General features: G+C 49.7%; 1 protein-coding gene across 1 annotated transcript in view; it reads left to right on the forward strand.

Moving 5' to 3' along the window:
* The window catches only part of ITPR1 (inositol 1,4,5-trisphosphate receptor type 1), a 160,408-nt gene that overhangs the window by 97,970 nt on the left and 43,291 nt on the right, over positions 1 to 19,147 (forward strand). The window contains exons 40-43 of the mRNA XM_058813043.1: positions 918 to 953; positions 2,425 to 2,475; positions 5,756 to 5,888; positions 6,436 to 6,626. Coding sequence (XP_058669026.1) covers positions 918 to 953; positions 2,425 to 2,475; positions 5,756 to 5,888; positions 6,436 to 6,626 — 411 coding nt within the window. The remainder of the gene's footprint in view (positions 1 to 917; positions 954 to 2,424; positions 2,476 to 5,755; positions 5,889 to 6,435; positions 6,627 to 19,147) is intronic.

Genomic DNA, 19,147 nt, shown 5'->3' on the forward strand with positions numbered 1-19,147 from the left:
AGGGAGAAGGGTCTTTTTCCTGGCCAAGGAGTCCCTGCAGGGGAAGTGCTGGCTCCTGGGGCTCCTTCCTGGGAAGTGCGGTCTCATTTTTCCTCCTGCTGCATCTGTGGCCTCCCTGTGCCTGTTCTGGGCTCTCCCCAGGCTGCAGCAGGTGCTGGGCTGCTCTCCCAGTCTGCGCTCCCTTGGTCTGTCCGTGCCTGTGGCACACATGGCCAGGAATGCTGGCTCAGGTTGGGGTTACGGGGTTGTGAGAGTGTTATTTCCTGGTGTCTGCTCCTGAGAATTACAGCAATTTCCCCACAATTAATTCAGCAGTTGAGTTTGGATGTTCAGTTCTCTGTTGTGTGTCTGTGCTTGACTAGATGAAAGTTACTTGTCTTCATCTGTTTCAGTTGAAGATCAGCATTTTAAATTTGAAAAGCTGTCACCATTCAGGCCCTTATTTCCTTGCTCCTGTTTGGTGCTGTGTCGTGTATCTTTTATCTTGAGCAAAGTGTGTTTAGAGATGAGAATCCACAGAATACCTTTTTTCAGCTAAAATTATCAGCTGCTACCTTTGTGATACACAGCCCTGGCCTCCTCCTCCTCCCCACTGGGGTGGATGTGCCAGTTCCTGGGGCTGTGGTCCCCAAAGTGCTCTGGGCACCTGCAACTTCATTTTTTTGCTTCTGCCTCTGAGTTCATGCAAAGCAGTTTGGGATGTTCAAAGGATCCCTGTGAAATTTGCCAAATGTGGCCCTTTTGGAGCAGGATGGGAGAGTGTAACCAGTAATTACAGCTACAGTTCATTTGTGATGATTCAGCTGAAGGCAAGTGCTTTGCCAGCTCCCTTCCCCTCACTGTTGACCACTGGATGGCTGTTGGGATGGAAGATTCAGGAGGAATTACTAATTTTTCTGCATTTTACTTTCAACTAGCTGCCGCAAGCTCCAGAAACGGAGAGCCCTGTAGAGGTGTGTCAGCCACCTATATTTGTACACACACAAATATTGGTGTTTCACTAGTCCTAGTGGAGTGTCTTGTTGGTGAAAACCCCTGTGAAGTGTGTGTTCCTGCCCGGTGTTAGACAGTGGAAATAAGTAGATTTGTTCAAGTGCCTTAATCCAATACAGCATCAGCGTGGTAGTCTGAAAATATAAAAAAAAATTGTAAACTAATCCTAAGTCTGCTCCTTTCAGCTATTTCCTTTATTCTTTAAGGGTGGCACTGGGAAAAGTCTCCTTTCAAATTTTCCTACGTTGGCAAAATGAGATTTCATTTTGGCTCCTAATGCAGAATTTGGTTTTCCCTTTGCCTCACATACTTAAAAACTTCAATACTTTAAGGAAAGGGAAGTTCTTAGTGGAAGCTTTATAACTCCAGAGCAATTGGTGTCCCATTTAAAATGCCCTAGTGGACAAGCTCAGGGTCACTGCACATTGTCAAGGCCACTGGCTGTAAGGGAATTGGATCTGTGGAAACATATCCTTCATGTGCATAAAGCAGATTATTTGCCAAATAGAAGGCAGGAAAATTTATCAAATCTTAAATTCCTTTGAAATTCGTGGGACATCCAGACATGGCATTGGTAGATTGTACAACTGGGTGCCAAATCAGTGCAAATCTAAATGAAACAGCATGGAAGTCTAAATCTGGGAGAGTGTTGATTCTCTGAGCTGTGAAGTTTTTATAAATGTGAGATTACGTAGAAAAAGAAGTGTTTGTGATGGTTTAGGCCTTTGTATTTGTAAATTTTGTGGAATAGTGTTTAAATGTAACCTGAAACTCTGAGTGGTCATCGAATGGATTTGAGATGTCTGGGAGATGGCTCCTGGTTTCTGCTGGGTCCCTTTATAGAGCTGTTATTCTACACCTTTGGAGATGCTTTAAAGCAGCAAAACCATCATGTGTTTCAGCTTTGCAAAGTGGAAGTTGCATTCCTGGAAATGAATCTCTCCAGTGAGAGGGGTTTGATTTGGAGACGTGCCCGTGCCCCAGTGACTCCCCAGTGCCATCCTGGCCATGGGCAGGGAGCCCAGGCTGGGCCAGAAGCCCTCCCCAGTCTCAAATGAGTTTCAGTGACCACGGTGGGATGTGTTGGGGTCCCTCACCCCCAGAGTGTGTGTCCAGGGGCTGGGGGGTGTTCTGTGTGTCTGTGCATGGGCATGCGTGGGCTGAGCCCCCCGAGCTGTGTGGAGCTGTGCCAGCAGGCAGAGCCTGAGTGTTTCCTGAGCACTGCTGGCACTCCTGCATGCCAGGGGCTGTGTGAGGGTGGCAGAGCAGAGGGCTCAGGGCTGGCAGAGGGCAGGTGTCCTGTTCTGGTGCTTTGTCAGTCCATCTCCCCCCTCGCATCCAGCTGTGACTCCCCAGTATTCCCATGAGTGCCAAGCTGTTGGTCTCTCTTGAGTGTTGTTCTGCTTTAAAATGAACTTTCTGCACGTGCAGCAGGAGCTTGATCAAACTCTACCCCAGAGGCAACTGGAGGACCATAGAAGGGTATGTACAGCAGTCGAGCACATTCAGAACCCATCTCTCCCTTTCCCCTGTAAACGGTGAAGCCTAAGTTGTGTAAGAAACTTGTGTGGTTGAATGCTGGCTGGAAAATCCAAAAAAGGAACCCTATGGACAGAGTGAGGTGCTGCAGCCCCTTCTCTGGGTTACATGGAAGGGACAAGTGCTTGGCTGCTCCAAATTGAACTCAGGTCCTGGTCTGGTCCATTCCCACTGTCCAGACCTTCCCCGTGGGTGCTGATCACTCTGCTGTGAGGTGACATCCATCAGTGCTGCTGGAGCTGGCTCCTCTGGCCACACCACCCCTTCCTAGCCAGCCAAGCTGCAAAATCAGCATCGCTGGTCCCTTTCTCCATTTCTTCTGCTTTTGTAGCTGGGAACACAGCAGCAACAACTTACAACTGCTTCACTCTAAAACATGAAAGATGCTCTGTTTTAAAGCTTCTAGCAGGTTTCTGATATCACTTAGAGTTGTGTGTTGCATCTGCATTGCTGATGCAGGTACAGGGATGGTTCTGTGTGACTTACTGTTACTTCACCTGGTGTGAATGCAGATGGAACTGGACACTGTTGGGTTTTTCCCTAGGTACCATATTTGATTTTTCTGGTTAGTGCCAAACATCTGATATTTGTTTGCACACTGCCCTCGTCAAAGTGGTGCACAGCACTAACAGGATGGTTAAAGAGCTGTTCCGGAGCCAAGCATTGCAGCTGAATTAATTGGAACATTTCTTAAATACCACTTATTTTTTCTCCCTTCTGCTTTGATCATGTACTCATATTTTGTTAGCTGATACCATGGGTTTGGATAAATTTGTAGGAAGCAAAGCTTTTCTTCCTAGTTAGAGCTTGAAATGCTGGTGACTGTGTATTGCCAGACCTGGATCAGCACACTCTGGCTAGAAACAGCTGCTTGATACTTGTTTCTGCTGCATTTTCTGGTGATTTGCCTGTTTTGGACACACAACACCTACAGACACCAGAGCTGCCTGTCCTGCTCAGGTCTCCACTCACCCCAACTATTTTGACCGTGGAATAGAAGTCACCTCCTGCTCCACAAGGGGCCAGAAGGAGAATTTGGGGGCAGCTCCAAGAGCTTTAGTTGTCCTCCTGAGTTCAGGCAAGGTGCAGTTTGCTGAGAAGCTGTTCTCGAGGCTGGATATTGTGTTATCTTTGTAGTAAGTAGTAAAAATCCCTGTTTTAAATGCCATTTGACAGGATGACTGCCAGTTAGCTCAACAGAGGAGGAAGAAGGTGCTGAGAGAGCTCCCTTGCAGCCATTTGTGTCCCAGGGCCCATCTGGGTGCCAGGCTGCCTTTCCAATCAGTGCACATGTCCAAGGAAGATGTAGTTCAGGGGGGTTTTATCTGCCTTGGCCTTGTTCTGTCACGCAGCCTCCCTCACCTGCCAGGCTGGGAGCAGGGCGGTGGATCCAGCCCTGCCTGGTGCTCTGAGCACTCTCATGTCGCTGTCAGTCGCAGGAGCTGCTCCAGGACAGGGATTGCTGCAGCTCCTGAGCTGTCTCCTGCCTCTCCCACATGTTCTCTCTTTGGCCCAGGCAGTGATGGGAAGCGTGTGCCCCTTGGAGAAGTGCTCATCTCCTCCTGCTGTTGCTTCCACGGGAGTTTTCTTTTTTTTCTGCTGTTTGGGAGCTTTTGGAAGCAGCTGGTTGGAACGCTGACTTTGTGTTTATTTTGCATCCTGTTCCCTGGCACTTGCTCCCTCCCCATCTATCCCATGAAATGCAGCTCCTGGGCTGCAGCTTTCATGCTGAGAATCCCCAGGAACCATTTCTAAGCTGCTGAGTTAAGGTGACAGGGTGGCAGTGGGAGCCCTGGCTTAATCCCAGCCCTGTGGGGAGGGCAGAGATCCCTCACCAGCTCAGACAGGTGTTGGGCTTCTCCCTGTGGAAGTGATTTCTGAAATTTGGTAAAGAACTGGATTATCAGATAGGCTTTTGTCTTTTTTATTTTTTCTTTTGGGTTATAAGGATCTTTTGAAGTGACCTTTGTGAGTGCCAGCTGTGTATAAAGTCAGTGGGACTGAAGCAGGGCTGGAGTTCTGTACAAGCCAATTAATGCACATTTATGTCTTTCCATTTACTTGTGTTTTAAAGGCCTCCTGTGAAATTTTGAAGAGTAAGACTTCTTTTTTATGACAGCTAATGTATTAAATGACATCTTGAATCTATAGTCAGACAACCAATTTCATTTGAAATACAACCGAAGAATCAATGAATTGGTGATGAGCACTTTTTGTGAATGGAACTAAAGATAAGATGCTTTAGTTCATTGGACATATTTTTAATATGAAATTCTTTTTGGCTAAATTTTAATTAATTTTTTTTCTGAATCTCCAGAAAAGCCCTTCCCTCCCCTCTGCAGCACTGTCCCAGGATGGTGCTGCTGTGACCACACTGCCATTAGCAGGGCAGGAGCTCCCAGTGACAACAATCCTTACAAAAATCCCTTCATCCCTGTGCAGGGTTTGTGTGCTGGCAGTGCCTCCAGCTTTGTCCAGCTCTCCAGATCCCAGGGAATTCCTGTGGGGGCTGCAGTGGCAGCAGTGGGGTGATGTTCCACTGGAGGTGTTGGATCTCTGCTGGCTCACGCTGGGGCCGTGCCGGAGCTCTGGGTGCTCTGGGGTTTGGGGTTGTGTGAGGAGCTGCCCTGTACTGGGGTGGGAGGGCTAGCATGACTGGGCAGCTGCAGCAAGGAACAAAGAGCCAGGATCCAGCGGGATCGCTCGGGTTTCTGCTCGGCAGCTGATGGGTCCTGTCAGCTGCTGGTGGAGGGAATGGAGCACAGCCCTGCAGGGTTGGTGGGATGGCAAAACAAGAGAGGTGTGAGGAGATTAAACTGTTCCTTAAAACCATTTCTGGTGTTCCTCTAATCCACCTCTTATTTTGTGTTGGTGCTATACAGATGCCACTCCTTTGCATTTAAGACCGAGACAATAGAACGTAATTAAAACGAAACTCTCGGAAAATGAAATCTGTCTAGAAAACTGTACACAAAACCTGAAGTGCAGCTGTCTGTGTGATGCATGGGGGAACCCATAATCTTATTGAGCCCCATGAGACCCCTCCAATGTCCCAGCCCTTCAGGAGCTGCTCAGTGGATTTCTCCAACTCTCCAGGGTTTCATTCCCCCTCCCTCACCACACGAAGGGCGCTGGTTAACAGCAGCCCCGCTGCTGATGAACACGCGTGGCTGGCTTGTTCGTGGAGCTGCCACGGTGATTTCCCTGTGCTCTTTGCGTGCAGGGCGAGGCCCTGAGGCAGGTTTTGGTGAACCGCTACTACGGCACGGTGCGCGCGGCCGGCCGGCGCGAGAGCCTCACCGCCTTCGGCAACGGGCCCCTGGCTGCCGGCGGCCCCGGCAAGGCTGCCGCGGCAGGTAGGACACGCTCTGTTCCTCACGGCTGCCTCCCTGGGCGTCTGGGGGGTTGGTGTTCACAGGGGTCCCAGAATGAGGGAGTCTCAGGGTCTCTGCTGGCCAGAGTGACCCCAAGATGCGTTAGAAAGTCTCTTTCCCAGCCCGGTGCTCGATGGAGGAGTCTGAGCTCTTTGTTTCTCAGTCTCAAGGTTGTTTGTTGTATCTTATCTATAAAATTCTGTCTCCTGTCCAGCCAAGATCCACTCAGCAGGACAGACAGAGGCACTCTGCCTGCCCCTGGGCAGTGTTCTCTTTTTACACTAAAAACTAAATGTGCAATATTTACCATAACTTCCCAATACCATGCCGTGAGCGGGGACCCTTCCACTATCTGAGGTTCCTCACTAATGGCATCACAGAATGGATGGGGTTGAAAGGGACTTTAAAACTCATCCTGCCATGAGCAGGGAGCCCTTCCACTATCTCAGGTTGCTCCAAGCCCTGTCCCCCTGGCCCTGCCATCCCCATGGGGTCGGTGCCATCCTGTTTGTCCTGGTCACCTTTGCAGGAGGAAGCTCTGGCTCGAGCTCCATGAGCCGAGGGGAGATGAGCCTGGCAGATGTGCAGTGCCACCTGGATAAAGAAGGTGCTTCCAACCTGGTCATAGATCTCATCATGAATGCCACCAGTGACAGAGTGTTCCACGAGAGCATCCTGCTGGCCATTGCCCTGCTGGAAGGTGGGAACACCACGATACAGGTACGGAAATGGAAAACTCCATCTTGTGACTGAGCCCTGTCGGGAAGGGAAATGTTTTTATGAAATCCAGGAAATTTGAGAGGGTTAAGGAGCCGGGAGGGGAAATTATCTGAATGATCTTTGGCCTGTAATTAAGGGAAATATTAATGTCTGCCGTGCAGAAGTGAACTTATTGGATGTTTGCACGGGCACTGGGTACGTGAGGTGTTTTTCCAGGGCAGTGTAGAGGAATGTGTAATAAAACAGCTTTGTAGATAAGTTATTGACTGCTCTTACAAATAACTTAAGTAGCTGTAACGTGCTCAGAGACTTTTACAATGAGCTGTTCCATTTCAGACTGGAATTTGACATAAGTGTTTGGTAAACTCTAGACCACCACCATTCTCCAGCAATCTCACTGTTCTTCCTTTGTGTGTTTTCAATAAGGATTAGGTTCCCCTATAAGAAAATTGACCCTGGTGTGGGTTAATGAACACACACCAGCGAGCTCTTACACTCTTCCAAATGGAAAGTAAAACCTTATTACAGCAGAACTTGCTTACAAAGATGATTGAATCTGTGATACCTTATTTGTTTAGCTCTGCACATGCTGTGTTTGCAGTCTGTCTGTGGGGCTGAGTCCTGAGCAGTTGTAACTGATTGTTGTGCTTCAAACACACACTAGATCCCTACAGCAGCACCTCCTGTGTCCATGCAAACTTCCCCTGAGAAAACAGGGAATGTCTCTGGGCTCCTTCACTCTGTCTCTGTAATCAGTGCCCTCATTAATCCCCTGTGTATAAGCTCTGGAATGAAAGTTCTTTGCAATGGATAAAATAGGAATTGAGTGTTGAAAATCCTGTGTCACCTTAAACTGCAATGACAGGATTAACATTCCTGGGGGACAGTCACTCCTTTAAGTTTCCTGCTCTTCCCTAATGTAAAGGAAGCTGAGCTTTCATCCTTGCAGCTCTCAGGGAGCCTCAGGTAACCTCTCACTGTCATGCTGGAAGGAAAAACAAACTGCACCAGCCTGACATGGAGATCCTTGGCTTGTGCTGGACCTCAGTGCTAAAGGATTGGGCAGAGTCACTCCCACAGTGCACAAATCCATGTTGGGAGCAGATTCCTTAGCTCACCCACTGCAAACCAACAGGAAAATCTGCAGTCCCTCTCCAAAGACACCCTTTTGCCCAAAAGGGAGGCAGTTCAGTTTGCTTTGCTGTCTGTGAGCAGGAGCTGGCAGGCTGTGGAATAGCCCTGTGGTCAGGAGTGATGGATGGCTCTCAGGGCAGGGGCACTTCCACCCCACAGTGTGCCCTGCTGCCAGGCCCTGCTGCACTCCAGCCTCTCCAAACATGCTTCCAGAGCCCAGAGTGGCTATTTTCCATCCTTCCCAGGCAGGGATAAGTGCAGCCAGCAGTCCCTGGGTGCGTGCTCCTGCGGGATGGGCTGGGAGGGGGCTCTGCTGCAGTGTGGGCTGCTTTCAAGTACAGAATATTTTAGGAACCAAATGACTTGTGATGCCTACAGTTAATGCTGGGAGCTCTGAGGGCTCGGACACACCCAGCAGCTCTTACTCATGCATGCAAAGCACGAAGGGGATGTTATTGAAAAACCCCGTGGAGCCGTTGGGATGTGCGTGTTCCGTGCTGCAACACTCCATGGACTTCACAGCAAACAAGGGGCATGGTCAGTGCACAGACGTGTTCTGTGGCTTTCCTCCACGCTGGTTAAACTCCTGGTGGTGGGGAGAGAGTTTTCTGGTGCCTTGCAGTGGCTCCAGCACATGGGGGCCCGTGGGATGCTGGCAGTGACAGTTGGGAACAGCATGTCCTCGGCACTGTGAGCTCTCAGGAGAGCTCCAGTGGGGAAAACACCAACCACAAAGCTTGACTTCTGGAGAACAGCTGCCTCCACACTGGGAATGAAAGCAAAGGTGGAGGCTTGCTCTTTAGTAAAATCATGAGTTCAGGGCTGTATCTCCCCGGGTAATTGCTGAGGGATGGGATGGGATGGCCAGGTTAAACTGGTATCCTGAGACAGGGAACTCATGTCACCAAGCTTTGCTGTCCCCACGTAGGAAGAATGGCTCACAATGCAGAGGGCCCTGGTGCAGCCCAGCTGCTCAGGAGAGCTGTGTGGGTACTTGCTAATCTGCAAAGCTGATTGGTTTTGTACAGCAGCCTTTGGCTGTGACACAGGGAAGATTTACTGAGTGCAGCGAAGTGATGGTCTCCCCTTAGCGGGAATTCATTTTTACAAAACACGCTGCAAGATTTGGCTGCTTGTGGAAATCAGTCTCTCTCTAATGTTCTTTGATAAGTTTTGCAGAGTGGGTAGGTAGGGCTTGGCAACCTCTGCAACCTGCAGAGTGAATTTTCTGCAGTTCTTCTGCCGTTTCCAGTAAGTGCCAGTGGAAGAGTCATCCCCAGTCTCTGGACTAATAACTGTGTTCATTTTGCATCAGATGCACTTGTCATTGGGAAAGTTGACCTAGCCAAACCAGCCAGCTTCGTCTTTATCTTCACTTAACAAAATTTTTTTTTTATTATTAGCAGCTTTTGATTGATAGTGTTCCAAACCAGTTTGTTCTGTGCTCAGTTTGAATAATTTCTACTGAACTTCAATTGCCTCTATCTACAGGCCTTTGAGGATAGGAAAGTGGTGGGGTAGGGACAGGTTATGTAAAAAAGGCTCTTTGGCAGCAAAGCCAGAAATGTGTCACCCCTGCATGGCATTTTCTTAACTCCAGGTTTTCACACGGGAAATTGATTCCGCCCGGAGTGCAGCAGAAGGTTTGTACCAACGCACAGGAACTGGCACATGATGATTGTAATATGGTTAATAATGGGAGTTCCCAGGTAACTCCCATGAGCTTCAGTGGGAGAGCACATCCCCATGATGCTGGGAAGGGATAACTGCAATAGGTGTTGCTGTTTCATTAGGTGCAGGCAGGGCCAGCATTAAGGGCAGGCAAAGTAGGTGGTTGCCAACTCCAGCAGAAAAGCAAATCTCGAAACGTTCCTTATTGTAATTGGAGGAGGGATTTTTATTGTATTGTTAAGAAAATGAATGTGGGGGAGAAGCAGGACAAGAGAAAAGGCCCCTGGTTCACCTGAGGAAGGCGGCTGGGCTGGTGGTGTGTGGCACCCTGGATCCCACGCTGCTCCGTGTTTTGCTGCAGGGGTGAATGTGAATGTGGCAAATTAGCTCTTCTGGGAAGGGCTTTGCCCGCTTCCAGCTCTCTGGGTGGAAACTTTCTGGGCTTTAGCTTCTGGAATTCACTCAGAAACACCGTCAGGTTCTTTGGGAGCAGGATGGTGGTGACCTTGCGGTGGCTGTCACTCCGGCTCAGCAGGAGCCCTGGGTTTCAGTGTGAAGCCTGCCCTCGTTTGCACAGAGACAGAAGCAGAGGTGGAACCACGGGGTCAGCACCAGACAACAAATTAACTTGACAAATGCTGCGACTCACTGAGCTGCAAATTACATCAACCCCTCTATTAATTTATATAACCCTGAGCATCCCCCTGGGGAGCGCTGGCTCAGCGCTTCTGAGCAGCCCTGGGGGTGCCCCATGCTCTGCTCCAGAGGGTGAGGGCTGAGCCTGCCCAGGTGCCAGTGCCTGGCTGCTGTGCTGGTGCTGCCTTGGGCTCACCAGGCCGTGCTGGTGCTGCCTTGGGCTCCCTTCTCCAGAGCAGGGAGTGCTCTGCTGGATGCTGGTTCTCCTGGGCACTCAGAGTGCATCTCCTTGGGAAGGGATGAGCACTCAGTCCCTCCCCACATGCATGGCAGCAGGGCCAGGCTCTCCTGTGGTACAGCCAGTGAGTGACAGTGCAGGAAATTGCTGAGGACTCGTCCTGCAACGCTCCTGTCTCATCTGCTAAATAAAAATCCCATGTGCTGTTGCTCTGCCTCACCTCCAAGAGTTTCGGCTTCCCTGGGTCGGTGGAAGTTAATGGCAAGTAAAGCCCCTTACATAACACCTCTCCATGGAGACTCTGCTCCCTTAATTAGGGATCTTCTCAAAAGTCAGCCTGCGTGACAAATTACCCACACGCACATGTTGGTGCTTTCAGCAGGGGAAGGTAAAATGAGGTTGATGACACTGGTTGTTGCAGGCAGTGTTTAAAGTGCTGCCCCAAGGTGACACAATGCACCTCTGCCACTTGAGAGTGGCGGTGCCTCAGTTCTCTTTGTCCACTGCTGTCCCCAAGGTGGGCTGCAGTCACGGAGGGTGAGAGTTGGCCCACAAGGAAAAGGTGATTTTTTTCAGGAAGTGAGATTTTCTCCTGGCTTTAAGGCATGTGAGCAGAGTTGCTGCTCTTTGCAGAGGATGATGGTGGCATGTGCTGCACAGCTCTGTCCCCCAGAGCTGAGGATGGGATGAGGACCAGGGGCCACCTTGGCTCGAGGCTGCACTGATGAGAGTTGTGCCTCCATCCCAGCATGGCAGCAGTGAATCAGTGCTGTGTGCAGTGGTGGCTTGGAGCTCACTGGGGTGTGTGAGGCTCCTTGGAGATGTGACAGTGCAAAAAGCTTCAGGCTTTGAGCTGTTTGAACTTCCAGAGCTCTTTGGTTGAGAGGATCTGTGTGCCCTCCCTTGCGTGCCTGCTGGGGCTGGGGCTGTGCTGTCCCTGGAGCAGCTGCCATGGGCACAGAAATCTCAGCAGCCAGCTCCTCATCAGTCAGGTTTGGTAGGGAGTTCTAGACTCACACAGCTCTCCCATCCAGCCTGGTCTTGCTCCATACTTGGACTCAGCTGATATTTCTCAACATTTCTCCTCATGCCTTGCCACCAGCGAGGAAACTCCACCAGAATGAATTGTGGTCTCCTTTTCTGTGCCTCCAGCTGTCCAGAGATGATTGATAGTTATTATGTAATTGCAGGATTGATGCACAAAAGGAATTGAATCCAGAGCTATGCAGTTCTTTGTGTTTCTGGCACTTGGGGGACACAGGGAATCCCAGAGCTGGGGTACCAGCCACTGGTGCTGGTCAGCCACAGCCCTTGGGGTTGAGAGAGCAGGGACTTCCAGACAAATTTATGTCCTTGAGCTCATTGTAGCACTGGCTGTGAAGTACTGTGACCAAAATGTCCTATTTGGTTGCAGGAACACTTTGTTTCTTTTTTTATGTGGCTGTGACTGCCCTGCAAAATGGGGGGAAAACTCTGCAAAACATTGCAGGAGTACTCGTGGGGTAAGATGTTGGCTTAGTGACACAATAGTGCTTTAATTTGTGGTTTGGACTTCTAAAATCAGATTTATTTATTGCAAGATTTGCAGCAGTTATAGATAGCAGTGAGCACAGGCAGTTGTATGCAATGGCAAAGGCTGCAGAGGCAAAAATGTCTTTGGGTCACTAAACTTCTGTAAATACCACTTGAAAACTTTTGATCATTGATAAAACAAGTCTTAAATTGTCTGTTTGCTTCTAACAGACAGATTTCTGTGATAGAGGATGTGGTATCTTTTTTTACATTGTTTTAATGGTACCTGTTTAGGAAACCAGTGCACACCCAGCAATCTCTTGGCACATGTTAAACAATCACCTGCCTGTGTCTTTCACTGTTTTAATGTGTTTTTACTTGAGATAAAATACAACATTTTAAAAAAAAATCTGATTATGTCATGAACATGACATTAAAATCCTGTTGATAAGGACCTGCATCATCAACTATGGGCAGAGATCTTGTCCTTTTCTGAAAGAGCCCTCTCCAGAAGGAAACCTTGTGCAAATCCTGACCTCCTTGACAGTGGAGTTCCCTTCCAGAGGAGGCACAGGCCATGAGGAACCTCTGTCCTGATGCTCTGCAGCTCCACAGCACATAAGGAGACGGGGCTGCCAAGCCTGTGGGAGCACACCCATCTTCTCCTTGTATATTTTGATGTTTTTAGCACGGTGAAGTCTCAGTGTCCCTCAGCTGTTGGGTACCACCATGTTCAAAACAGCCCAGCCCTCCTGATAATGCAGTGTGAGGAATCCTTCCTGCAGGGGAGGTTCTGTTTTCATTCAGGGCACTGGTGTGCCCAGGTGACACTGAGGCTGGATGAGGTGAGATGGTGACAATAGCACCTCATCTTTGCTCCTGAGCTGCAGCTCCTGCTGCTTCCTGAGGTGCGGCTGGGCCGTCAGTATTCCTGGAGCAGAGCATCCTCCAGTCTTTTTTCCCAAAGAGAAGTTTCCTGCTGGATTCTGAGGTGCCCATCTGTGTGGTTGAGCAGCGTAGGTGGAAAAAAAGGAGAAGAGGCTCTAGCTCAGGGTTCAGCTGTGCCTTGGTGGCCTCGTGGTGTTCATGGCTGGGTGCCACCTCCTCTGTGGCACTCCTCTCAGCATTCCACTGGCATCCTGGTCCTGCAGGGAGCGAGCAGGGAGGTAAATCAGGAATTCTCCCAATTCCTCTCCATGGGATCCAGGTCCAACATAAACTTTCAAGATGATCCCTAGCAGGATTAAAGTCCTCCCGGAGCAGGCAGAGGCAAAGCTATTCAGCAAAACAAGGTCATGCTGCCTTTTTTTTGGTAAGCACAGGAATCAACAAAGCGCTGTTATATAACTTCTATTTATATCCCACTTGCTCACTAGCTGCAGGCACACAAGAGTAGCTGAGAAGGGAATTTAATGAGCTCTCAGGGCTTGCTCACCTTCCAGAGCGGGTAGGAGCCAGCTTGTTTTTGAAGTGCGTCAGCAAATGAAACTGGTGGTGGGTGGGTGGTTTGGGTAGGTGGACTGACTTGTTGCTATGGTTTTCTTTAATTCCCCTGTCTCTCAAGGAGATCTTACACTTTTTTTTTTTTCTTTTGGGGAGTCTGCAGACTTCCTTGTTTCTCACACCTACGCAGCACTTGCTGGTTCGGTGGGGAATGGGCTCCATGATCCTGCCATGGGATATGGGACCCGTGATTGTGCCATGGGATATGGGATCCATGATTCTGCTGTGGGATACGGACTCCATGCTCCTGCCGTGGGATATGGGATCCATCTTCTTGCTGTGGGATATGGGATCCATGATTCTACCATGGGATATGGGATCCATTATTCTGCCATGGGATCCATGCTCCTGCCATGGCTGAGCTGAGTGACCCAGCCCTGTGTGTTCCCACAGGGATGCAGGAGGAACTCAGATCAGCAGGGCAGGTCCCGAGTCTCCCAAGCTCCCAAGGCCATCTGTGAGCCCAGACCCCACAGTGCTGTTTGTGCTGTTGTTCCCCACTGTGCCTCCTCCAGTGTCACCTCATCCTTCCAAGGGCTCGTACTGGCTCTGGAAGGGTGTGAGGGAACTGTCTCTGTGTGAGGTTTGTTCTTGCTTTCTTCTGTGAGACGACTTTAAGTTGCATCAAGATTTTGGGTGTTGCAGTAGGAGAATGTGCAGGATACAAGGGCTCTTCCCGATGTAGTTGTGCTGCTGGTCTCATTTTAAGCTGGCTGGGACTAGCAAGCATTTCCACGGGTCAGGCTCTGTACACTCATCACCCCCAAAAAACATTCTCCCATAAGTGGGCAGAATCCCCAGCAAAGAGCAGAGCTGTGCAGGGTGGAGAGTGGATGCCCGTGGCAGGGAGAGTTTGTCTTATTTGTGGAAAACAGAGCTGGGAAGTCCTCCTTCTGCTTTCAGGACAAAGTTTATTTTACAGTTTGCAAAAAAAACAGGCAATTGAGGTGTTCTGGCAGATTTTCCTTATGGGTTTATTTCAAACTGTGAAGTATGTTCAGTGTGAAATATTTCAGCTGCCATTTCCTTAAGCTATGCAAGACTAATGATATCCATCACTCATGCCCAAATTGATGGATCTCCAGCGAGCCAGGACGTACGAGAGATTGAGAGAGAGAGAGATTAGTGATATTTAAAATAAATAAATGAGGAGGGACCAAAAGCAGAGTTAGGTTGGAATTCTCTGCAGTGGAAGCCCTCGCAATATGTTTAGGCAGAATGTAGAGGGTTGGCACTTGTGCTTAATTCAGTGCTTGTGTTACTGCAGTTCCCCTTAAAATGTGGCTTGTTTGAAGTAGTCCAGCTCTAAGAAGTCGTCTGGGGGTGGCAAACTTCCTGCAGAGATGAAGTAGCACACAAGTTTTGCATTAGTTGGTGCTGGCAGCCTGGCTGGATAACCCGAGCAAGCTGAGGTCCCTGCAAGGATTTCTCTCTAGTGTTGGAATAAAATGTCCTGAGTGGAAGCCAGATCACTGAGCTTTCTCCTCCTTCTGGAGGGACTTTCCTCTCTGCAATCGCCCTGGCTCTCCAAGTTCCCGGGGTATTTTCTGCTCACTGGCGTTAGGGAAACGGGGAACGAGACAACAGCTAAAGCAGTTTGCTGTAATTGCTGAGGTGCTTGCTGGGGCTCCGCTTCCCCTGGTTTCTCGGTAATCAGAAGCCTGTTTTGCTGGGGAATTCTTTGGGATGCGTTGGGATGGTCTGGCAGGGCTCGGTGGCTGATGAAACATCCAGGGCAGGGTGCGGCCCCGGGAACGCTCAGAGCTCCGTGGGCTGACGGCAACCTCGGGGTGGCTCCTGCAGCCAAGGCTGCCTCAGGCCAGGCCACCCCTCCTGGGGAGGAGCACAGCTCAGCAGAGCCTGCCTAAACCCAGGCTTTGCTTAAACTGCTGCTTCTCCCAGGAGCAGTCAGACAGCCCAGGCTGGAGCGAGGCTGGGGTGGAACGTCAAGCTGTTCCACGAGGAACAGCCCCGGTGTTCCATGAGGAACAGCCCCAGTGTTCCACGAGGAACAGCCCCAGTGTTCCAGGAGGAACAGCCCCGGTGTTCCAGGAGGAACAGCCCTGGTGTTCCACGAGAAACAATCCCAGTGTTCCACGAGGAACAGCCCTGGTGTTCCACGAGGAACAGCCCCGGTGTTCCATGAGGAACAACACCAGTGTTCCACGAGGAACAGCCCCGGTGTTCCACGAGGAACAGCCCCGGTGTTCCACGAGGAACAGCCCCGGTGTTCCATGAGAAACAGCCCCAGTGTTCCACGAGGAACAGCCCCGGTGTTCCACGAGGAACAATGCCGGTGTTCCACGAGGAACAGCCCCGGTGTTCCACGAGGAACAGCCCCGGTGTTCCATGAGAAACAATCCCGGTGTTCCATGAGGAACAGCCCCGGTGTTCCATGAGGAACAACACCAGTGTTGTTCCTGTCCTTGGCTGGCAGAACTGTCCTGGCTTGGGGGCAGAGCCAGGTGACAGGGCAGGGAAAGATGTTCCCAGTACAGGGGCAGCACACACAGCCCAAACTGGCAAGGCTTTCAGAGGCACGAGCTAGAAATCAGCTGCCTTCAGCTGCTGCCTGGTTTGGTTTTTTTCCCATTTAACAATCCTGCACTGGGCACAAGTTCACTCATCATTAAATTTACTGTGGATTAGTTACATTTAGAGTGGATTAGTTACCTGGGTGTGTCCTCTGTACACCTTACACAAAGGTGCCAGGCTGCTGTGCTGTGTGGTTTCACTCTCCACAGGACAGATGTCAGTTCTGCTGGCTAAAATCCAATTTGTTACCCACTGCCGGTATGAGAGACACGTTAAGGAGCATTTGTCCCTGCCCTGTGGTTGTCCTGCCTCCATAATCCCACCCCCCTGAACTGCTGGGGAGTTAGCTGAGCTTCTTTTCCACTCATCATTAGAAATTTTGTATATTATATATGTCAAAGGTCTTAGAATTAAATGTTAATGCCAGGAAATGTGCCCATTCTTCAGTGATTTATTTTTTTTTAATGTGGTTCTACAATCCAGCTTGTTAATGATTTGCAATATTTAAGAACATGCCAAAAAATACCCACCACAGAAAATTATATTAATGCTGAATAAAAAGTCAGCAAGCAAAAATGGTATTTTCAGTTTAGCACGAAACGTTAGGTAAACATTTCACAGAGTATGTAAATAGTCAGAAGGGAAGAGGAGACCAAGTTCCTGGGAATAACTACAGAAGAGACACAGGCTTAAAAAAACATCAGTGACTGGAAGTTAGGGGCATAAAGAAGAGCTTAACCACATGTTTCTAACAGTTGTTAACCACTGGAGCAGACCATAGAGAGATGTAGTTCATCATCTCTGACACTTGCTCAAGAAAGACAGGATTGTTTTCTCAAAAAACACATGAAACACAGAGTCAGTGGGGGAGCTTGAGGGGCTCCTGGTGCTCCAGGTTGGGCAGGGCTGTAGCAGGTCAAGGTCCTGCAATTGGAACTTGGCCTTTGGTTTTTCTTTTCCAGAGAAATCCGTCTCTGGATTTGCTGCTCTTCTTTTGCCTCTTGTGCTGTGCACCAGGAGATAAAGTCATAGGTGATGGTGGGATTTACTTACTGCCCTCCTCTGGCCCAGGGGGATGCACTGGAGGGGCAGAGGTGCAAGGGGGATGTCCTGCTGGGCGTGAGGCTTCTGGAATCCCTTGGGAACAGAGTTGGGTGATGGAGGGGAGAGGAAGTTACTCACGGGTTTCCTGGTAGCTGGTGTTTTCAGTTGATCTGCTCTGTGGTGCTTTAGTCTGGATGTCAGCAGGAGCAGTGGTGTGGCTGCTTTGTTGATGGGTTCTCCTTCCATCCCCTTGGAACAGTGAACATCAGTGAGTGTTTCAAGGGGAGGGAAGGAGAACCCAGCTCAGGCATCTCTGTGGTGCTGTACATCACTGCATCTGTGCAGGAGGTGGTTGGTTGCTCCCTCCTTAGAAAGGATGGAGAGCTCTGTGGTGATGTCCTTGCTCACAGTGAGTATCTGTCCTGTCAGACACTCATGCTGCTCATGTGGGGAGGGTCTGTGTTTCCTCCTGAGGCTGTGTAATTCATCACCGTCCCATTATCCAGCCGTGGCTCCTGTGCTTGGGAGGTTCCTGTGCTCTGGGGATCAGCTGGGCTTCCCTGGGTTGGGAGCACTTGCAAAGCTCTTTGCTGAGCCTGAGTCCATGGGGCAAATCTCCTGGGCTGCTGTGGCCCTGCCATGGCTCCTGTGCAGGGCCGATGGCTTAACAGACATTAGCAATGCAAGGTTGAATTAAAATGCAGTTTCACAATGTGCGAATGCCAGAATGCTTTGGGTTGGAAGGGACCTTAAATATCATCTACTTCCAATTCCCTGCCAAGGGCAGGGACACCTTCCCCTAGCCCAGAGTGCTGCAGCCTGGCCTTGGACACTTCCAGGGATCCAGGGGCAGCCACAGCTTCTCTGGGCACCCTGGGCCAGGGCCTCCCCACCCTCACAGGGAAGAATTTCTTCCCAAAATGCCATCTAACTCTGTCCTTGCGTCCCTGTGTCCTTGTCACAAATCCCTCTCTGGCCTCCGCTGCCCATGTCTCCAGTACCACATGGAGTTGTGTCTCCACCACCCCTCAGACAGCTTTTCCCTACTGGGACAGCCAGACACAGCCCCTGCTGGCTCCTTATGGGACACAGTTCCCTCCTGCAGCGGGTTTTAGGAGCTCCCAGACCCCAGTGTGATGGTGAGTGGGCCCTCAGGGATGGCTGGTGTCAGATGCTGCAGTGCCAGGGCTATGTTTAAAGCTCTGTTCCTCAAAATCCCGCAGGAGTGTGGAGGTTGGCTGTTCCTCCACGCTTGCTCTTTCAGCAGCCCGTGGTTCCATGGTGTCTGTACACAAGCCAGGACCCCAGCAGACGGTGCTCTAAAATGGCCACTCGATTTCCGTTTTAAAAAGGGAGATTTCTCCGCTTTCTGCTTGGAGGCTATATCTGTAAATAAGATTTTAGGATTTCTGTCATAATTATCACCACCCGTTACCTGCTCGAGCGCAACTTGCAAGATCACACCTCTTAAAATACAGTATCTTTGGGAGCTGGCATGTGGTTGATTCATATGTGTGAAGGTGTTAGGCATCCTGACCTAAACTGAAACAATCATTTGGTGACACCCCTTCAGTGTATGCACAGCATGCACAAAAAGCTTTACTGGAAATGCTCCTTTCATTTGGGGTTTTTTCTCTGAAGTGCAGTGGAAACTCAGTTAAAAAGCTTGAAAAGACGACAAAAATCAAGTCTGTCAGCAAGAAATAATTACTCTCATAAAAGGTATTTCTTTGGTGTGGTTCATTAGAAAAAGGCTTTCCTTCAGCACAGCTTCATCACAGGGAAATTCCTCCTGTCTGGGCTCTGCAGATGTGACAGTCAGGTCATGGCCATCACTTCCTGACAGCCAAATTTTTCAGAGTGTTTGGGCTTTTGAGAGCCTGTGGTTTCTGCTGGTCTATCTGTAAATTATTGTTGTTGTTATTATTGTAATCTTTGTAGAGTGAAATTTCCAAGATGCTCCTTGGAGACGAACTCTTCCTCTCTCTGTCCTTGCAGGCACCAAGTCACGGAGTTAGTTCAGGCTTGGCTGCCTCAACCCCCAGTTTTTGAGGGGTTGTTGGTCAGCCTCGCCCCCTTCACAGGGAAGGATTTCTTGAATATACCTAATCTAAGTCAGCCCTCATTCAGTTTAAAGCTATGGGAAAACACTGTGAGAAAACATTCAAATTGTTGATACAAACTCTTGGATTGGATGTTTTATTTTTACTGTACCGATGCTAATAAATGAACTGGGCACCCAGATCAC

Source organism: Ammospiza caudacuta, chromosome 12 (assembly GCF_027887145.1).
Source record: "Ammospiza caudacuta isolate bAmmCau1 chromosome 12, bAmmCau1.pri, whole genome shotgun sequence".
Classification (NCBI taxonomy): domain Eukaryota; kingdom Metazoa; phylum Chordata; class Aves; order Passeriformes; family Passerellidae; genus Ammospiza; species Ammospiza caudacuta.